Source organism: Myotis brandtii, unplaced genomic scaffold, assembly GCF_000412655.1.
Source record: "Myotis brandtii unplaced genomic scaffold, ASM41265v1 scaffold630, whole genome shotgun sequence".
NCBI classification, from domain to species: Eukaryota; Metazoa; Chordata; class Mammalia; order Chiroptera; family Vespertilionidae; genus Myotis; species Myotis brandtii.
This window is the reverse complement of record NW_005370412.1, coordinates 1,479,348-1,486,757: the sequence shown is the minus strand read 5'-3', so window position 1 is coordinate 1,486,757 and position 7,410 is coordinate 1,479,348. Positions and strand designations below refer to the sequence as shown.

General features: G+C 35.5%; 1 protein-coding gene across 2 annotated transcripts in view; it reads left to right on the top strand.

Moving 5' to 3' along the window:
• The window catches only part of XPR1 (xenotropic and polytropic retrovirus receptor 1), a 112,544-nt gene that overhangs the window by 68,879 nt on the left and 36,255 nt on the right, over window positions 1-7,410 (top strand). For both annotated transcript variants that reach the window (XM_014528348.1, XM_005880229.2), the window contains 3 exons: window positions 2,600-2,749; window positions 3,618-3,701; window positions 4,942-5,023. In XM_014528348.1, the coding sequence (XP_014383834.1) occupies window positions 2,600-2,749; window positions 3,618-3,701; window positions 4,942-5,023 (316 nt within the window). The remainder of the gene's footprint in view (window positions 1-2,599; window positions 2,750-3,617; window positions 3,702-4,941; window positions 5,024-7,410) is intronic.

Below are 7,410 nucleotides of genomic sequence, written 5' to 3'. Positions count from 1 at the left end.
CTGGGTGAGGGGCTGAGGGCCGTTTTCAGGTTGGCCAAGCCCCCCAGCAATGGAAGCTCCCAGCCTCTCCTTTTTTTCTTTTTCTTTTTTTCTATTCTGGGCCAGCTTTAGCTCTGAGGCCTCGGCTGCTGAAAGCCGGTTTCTGGCCTTTGTTTTTCCTTCTGTATTCGATACAGTGTTGCGGTTCGGCTGGCTGAAGCTCGGCTGACTGAAAGCTGGTTTCTGGGGTTTTGTTTAGCTTCTATATTTGCAACATAGTTGCTTAGAGTTGCAGTTGAGAGGCTGGCAAGTGAGGCGGGGAATGTTGGAGTTCGCTATCACTGGAGCAAGCAAGCCTCCCTGTTCGCTTCAGTGCATGGCTGCTGGCCGCCATCTTGGCTGACAGTTAATTTACATAAGGATATGCTGATTAGCCAATGGGAAGGGTAGCGGTCGTACGCTAATTACCATGTTTCTCTTTTATTAGTGTAGATAAGAACTGAAGGTTATATAATAAAAGTATTACTAGGTATAAGTACTGGTATCTATCTATATAAAAGCCTAAGCAACCATCGCAACTGAATGGACAACCGAACAGGCTGCGTGGGGTGACCAGGCTGGCAGGGGGGTTGGTGAAGAGCGACCAAATGACCGAGCAGCAGGCTGCATGGGGTGACCAGGCTGGCAGGGGGCTTGGTGAGGGGTGACCAAATGACTGAGCAGCAGGCTGCGTGGGGTGACCAGGCCGGCAGGGAGGGCAGGCTGGCAGGCAGAGGCGGTTAGGGATGATCAGGCTGGCAGGGGGTGGGACAGTTAGGGGCGATAAGGCAGGCAGGTAGGTGAGCGGTTAGGAGTCAGCAGTCCAGGATTGTGAGAGGGATGTCTGACTGCCGGTTTAGGCCTGATTTCCAGGATCGGGCCTAAACCGGCAGTCAGACATCCCCCGAGGGGTCCTGGATTGGAGAGGGTGCAAGCTGGTCTGAGGGGATCCTCCCTCCCCCGTGCACGAATTTTGTGCACCGGGCCTCTAGTTTTAATATAAAAAGTCAATGTAGTCTCATATCTGCAGTGATCTAAGTTGTTAATGCATGTATTTATTTCTATCTTTCCCTTTTATAATTCTGCTTTCTTCTTTGGTGGTTTAATTTTTTATCACTGAAAGAACCATCCAGTTGGGAAATAATTTTAGAGGAATAGAAAATAATTATATAAGATATATCTGAGGAAATTACTTTCCCTTGCAATTTATTCATAGGCTTTATAATTTATTTTTAAAAAGAAAAAAAAATGGCCCTGTCTGGGTGGCTCAGTTGGTTGGAGCATTGTCCTACACTACAAAAAGGTTGCAGGTTCAATCCCCTGTCAGGGCATGTACAGGAGGCAAACAATCCATGGCTCCTCTCCCTCTTTCTCCCTTCTTTGCTCTCTAAAACCAATAAAAATATCCTTGGGGGAAGGTTTTTAAAAATGAATTTTTTCTTTCTTATATCTCATAATTTATTATTTATGCTTGTGTGTTGCAGAGAAATACCCTTGTTAAATTTTTTAACTTTCCTAGAAGCTTTTGTTTGGGGTCATTATAAAATGCTCCTCTGGAAAACAAAACTAATTGTAAATTATAAAAGTTTTGATTTATCCTCTATTCTTTGAGGGTTGTTTATTCTATAAGAAGACATTTATTTTGAGAATCAGGAGAAAGAAAAGTTGATGGAATGCAGTCTTCAAGACATACATGATGTATGCACCCCAAGAAAAATTTAAGATGATTCATTAAAGTATGAGAAAAAAATTATAAGCAAACAAGCAAAGACTTAGTTTGGAGTGAGTGTTCATTTTTTTTTTTTTTTTTTTTTTTTTTTTTTTACTAATGGGGATATGTGTTCAGAAAATTTGGGAGACCTCTAGTTTAAAGAACCTTGCAAACCCATGGTTTCCTGCTTTTGTTGCATGTTGATCAAACAACAGAATTTGAGAATGTAGAAAAGTAGGATTTTGATGTAGAAATGGAGGGAAAATACCAGCTTCCATCCATTATCAGCTAAACCCTGTAAGAGTGATCACTTCATTACTACTGATTCTTCTTTGCATTCCCTTCCCTTAACTGAGAATGTATGAAAGCAAAATGAAAGTTAAGAGAAATAGGTAATCTTTGATTTTCCATGCTGGTTTGTACATGCTTGCATAGGAGTAGGGGAGAAATGCATACCTATACCAGTCCTTCAAACAGCAGAGAACTTATAAATGTATTCAGTGCATGATAAATCTGAAATATTTTCTGAAAATATTCTTTTAATCAAAGAATCAAAATAATATAAAGTAGCTATTTTGAGAACAATTGTTCATAAGGAAATGGAAATAAAAATGTTTTGAGTTTAGAACTTCCATTAATTTACTTGAAATAGAAATAATAGGGTTTATATTTAGGGTTTCTTTTTATTACTGATAACATACTATCTTGAAATTAATAAATAAAATAAAGAAGAGTCTTATCCTTTCAGTAAATGCTTTTATGAAAACATTGCCATTTCCCTTGGTAAGCTCTGTCTACACATAGTGCTTATTACTTTTCATCTTTTATGGTGCTGGAAATTATAGTAGTGTTTCTCACTTCTTTCTGTAGAATCTGAATTTTACAGGGTTTCGAAAAATCCTTAAAAAGCATGACAAGATCCTGGAAACATCTCGTGGAGCAGATTGGCGAGTAGCTCATGTGGAAGTGGCCCCATTTTATACATGCAAGAAAATCAATCAGCTCATCTCTGAAACCGAGGTACAGTAATCTCATATACCAAATATTTTCAGTATGTTACATGTTTTACTTTTAATGAAATAACAAAATAATATAAAGTAGCTATTTTGAGAACAATTGTTCATAAGGAAATGGAAATAAAAATGTTTTGAGTTTAGAACTTCCATTAATTTACTTGAAATAGAAATAATAGGGTTTATATTTAGGGTTTCTTTTTATTACTGATAACATACTATCTTGAAATTAATAAATAAAATAAAGAAGAGTCTTATCCTTTCAGTAAATGCTTTTATGAAAACATTGCCATTTCCCTTGGTAAGCTCTGTCTACACATAGTGCTTATTACTTTTCATCTTTTATGGTGCTGGAAATTATAGTAGTGTTTCTCACTTCTTTCTGTAGAATCTGAATTTTACAGGGTTTCGAAAAATCCTTAAAAAGCATGACAAGATCCTGGAAACATCTCGTGGAGCAGATTGGCGAGTAGCTCATGTGGAAGTGGCCCCATTTTATACATGCAAGAAAATCAATCAGCTCATCTCTGAAACCGAGGTACAGTAATCTCACTCATATACCAACTATTTTCAGTATGTTACATGTTTTACTTTTAATGAAATAATTCTTCCTTTTGCCTAGTCAAAGTGGCTCAGCAGTTGAGCATTGACCCAGGAACCAAGAGGTCGCCTGATCGATTCCTGGTCAGGGCACATGCCTGGTTGCAGGTTCAATCCCCTGTTAGGGTTCAAACAGGAGGCAGCTGATCAATGTTTCTCTCTCACAATAGTGTTTCTCTCTCCTTCTCTCTCTCCCTCCCCCCCTTACTCTCTCTAAAATCAATAAACATATTGTTGGGGGAAGGATTAAAAAATTTAATAATGTGTCTTTCTAGGCTGTAGTGACCAATGAACTTGAAGATGGTGACAGACAAAAAGCTATGAAGCGTTTACGTGTTCCCCCTTTGGGAGCTGCTCAGGTTAGTATTTTTCCCAGTTATTTGGTTTTGCCAATTGAATAATTAATACAATCTGTTTAGCTGATAAAATATACCTATTTCATTACTTTAAAAAATGTTTCAAAATGTTTAAGTAGTTAATACTTTTTTTTAAATTTAAAAATTAGATACCAGATCTCACTTCATAATGAATTATAATGTCTTCCCACTTACCTCTTCTAATCCTATATTTCTCTTGTTTATTTTTATTGACATGCTAACTTTGTGATCATACCAAAAGATGAGATGTGTATTTGATGATTGGGGTGTCAGATGTGCTGGGCTACTATACAACTTCATCCAAAATGTAATAGTTACACCTAAAAAAAGCATTTATTAAATTATATTCATTATAGCAAAAAAAATTATCTTCTGTGTCATAAAACAAGTTTCAATAAACTAAAAAGGATTTAAATCATAGCAAGTATGTTCTCTGACCACAATGTAATAGAAATCAATAACAGAGCTTTCTTATTTCATTCTAATAAAAGACATTTATGAAAAACCTACAACTAATATCATACTTAATGGTAAAACACTGAATGCTTTCTTCCTAACTAAGAACAAAAAAAGATATTCACTTCTCTTCAACATTGTACTGGAGCTTATAGCCAGTACAGTCATATAAGAAAAAGAAGTAAGAGACATTCAGATTAGAAAGAAAGAAGTAAAACTGATGGGGTATTTTTATTGCTCATGACATGATGACCTCAAAATCTAATGAATATAGATTAACTACTAGAACTAGTAAGTGAGTTTAGCAAAATTGCTGAATCCAAGATCAATATATAAAAATCAATTATATTTCTACATACCATCATGTACAATTGGAAATTCAAATTTTAAAAATAATGCTATTTATAATTAAAATATGAAATATTTAGGTGTAAGTATGACAAAAAGATGTTCAAGACTTCTAAATTACACTAAATCTCTTCTATAAGAAAATCAGAGTATATATAATTGGATACCTAAAATTATAATTTTGTTTATTTAGTGACTCAGATTTCTGTAAAAGAATTCAGATAATTGGCATCTCTGTACTGGTATTATAGAATGATGAGGGATGATTCTCTGGTTCAGATTTCTAAAAATTCAAATCATAAAATATTTTTATTTTCCTGATAGAACTTTGAGGTTCATGTTACTGATTTATGACAGCATACACTAAATGTACTTAATATTTTGCCCTACACCCCAAATTCTGTTTTTCTGTCCACAGCCTGCACCAGCATGGACTACTTTTAGAGTTGGCTTATTTTGTGGAATATTCATTGTACTGAATGTTACCCTTGTGCTTGCCGGTAAGTAGTTTAAATATTGAATTAAATTATTTTTACAAGTACATATGTCATATTCTGTTCTTCTGTCAAAGCTACTACCAAACTACTAAAGCTACTGAAAGAGAAATCTGTTAAGGCTAAATTTCTTGTTCTTATAAATAAGTGGGGGTGGGGAAAGTCATTTGTTTTGGTTTGTTTTTCCCTTCGTTATATTATCCTTTAAAAGATTACTAGTTGATGACTTCTTATTCTCCATTATTTTTCAGTGTTTATGTACAATTTCTTCACACTTTTTCAGTGTTCAGTCATCAAGAACCTCAGCTACCTTGATCACAGATGAGAATAAATAAGATATTACAAATTATGTACTGATTTATTTACTTTGCTTTTTGGACACTCTTTCACATCTTTTCCAGAATCTATTTACAATTACTTTACATAGAATTTTAAGAAGCGTGGTTGTATAATTTCCTATTCTATAGAAGTTAAAACTTAGAAAGAAGTAGAAGGAATTGCTAGAAGCAAGTGCATTCCCAACATCAAGAAATGATATAACAGCAACAGAGGCACAATCTTACTAAACCTCCCAACAGAAGCACTTGACATTGTCAATCACTCCTTCTTAAAACTTTTTCTTCAATTGATTTTGCTGAGAAACCATACTCTGCTGGTTTTTCTATTATACTTAGCTGGCAGTTCTTTTCCAGTCTCCTTTGCTAGCTGTTTTTTTCTTTTTCCTTGTGACATCTAAATGTTGGGAAATACTACTGGGCTCAATCCTCACATCTCTTTCTCTGTCTACATGTATTTGAATAAGGCAATCTTATTCAAACCTATGGGCATAAATATCATGTATATACTAGTGACTCCCAAGTAGATATACTCTTTTCTCTGAACGCTAATTGGTTACTTGGATGTCAAATAGGCATCTCAAAATTACATGGACAAATTTCTTTTTACCCTCAAATATACTTTCTCTTCTATATATCAATACCTTTCATCAGTTTCTCAGGCCAAAAACCTTTAGCCTTTCTTTTCCCTCGTCATTTCTCTGTATTGCTCTGTATTCAAAATATATTCTGAATCTGGCCACCTCTACCAGTGCCATCCTTAATATAAAGTTAGATCATATCAGTCTCCTCTTCAAAACCCAGTAATGGCTTCTCACAACATAATTGAAATTTCATCTTATGGTCTATAAAACCCTACAGGATCTCGCCCCTCTGGGCCTTTCTGGCTTTACATCCTGTCATCCTTCCCACATCCAGTTTCACTCTGTTTTCAGTCACTCTTGTGTTGTCACTATTCTTTGAACACTCTGAGCTCATTCCCATCTATAGGCCCTTGCAATTGCCTAAAAGGCTCTTCCCCAAATTGTCTATGCTTACTTCCTCACTTCATTCATATACTCTCTATTCAAATGCCACCTCCTCCAGGAAGGCCTTTCCTGATCACCTCTAAAATAGCTTGTTCTGTCCCTTTAGCCTACATTAGTTTTCTTCAGAGCACTTGTAAGTACATGGCATAATATTTCATATTTATGTTTCTTGATATCTGTTTTCCCACTGGAATGTAAGTTCCTTGATGCTTGGCCATTTATTTCTCCTGTTCACCGTTGTATCTCCAGCACCTAGAACACTGCCTGAGACATAGTAGGGACAATATTAAAAAATGTTGGTGGAAGTTTGAATGGATGGAAGAGAAAGGACCAAGATGAAATTAAATGATATATAAGCATACATACATTCTTTCATTTAGAAATGAAATTTATACTGGACATTGATGGAATGGGAGACATTTCAAGAGGAGACAGATAAGCAGAGATTTTAATTTTATTTGGCCAGGGTAGAGGATGGGGTGTAGGAGGAGGGAGTGAGTTATGAAGGAGAGAAGTGATATATTCAGCTAGGGTAAAGAAGAGTATTATTAGGTGATAAGAATGAAAATATAGCTTGAGGTCAGTTCATAGAATTCAGCTAAGAAATGTAAGTAAAACATGTTTTTGGATGTGAAGCACTACATCAGTATACATGGTGTGTGTGTTAGGAGTTGTTTTTTCTATAGGGTAAACCTTAGTCATTTGTATGTGGAATTTTTTCTTTTATTCCCAAGTTGTACATGGTATTATCATCATCATTAAATAAGACATAAGAATAAATAAATGTCTTTATTCATTTTATGTGAATGAATTGAAAAGAAGTTTTTTAAAATTCAGGGACAAGTTGAGGGTTTTTTTCTTTCTTTCGTAAATATAGATTAAGTTTTTGTGAGACACTCGGAGTTGTTTTTACTGTGTGGTTGATGCATTTAGTGTTGTGTATTATGTTCTCTCACCTCAGAGCCCTTCTTTGTTTGATCTTTGTGTTTGTATGGGGAGAGGCAGGGTAAATATAGTTAAAGCCAGCTGT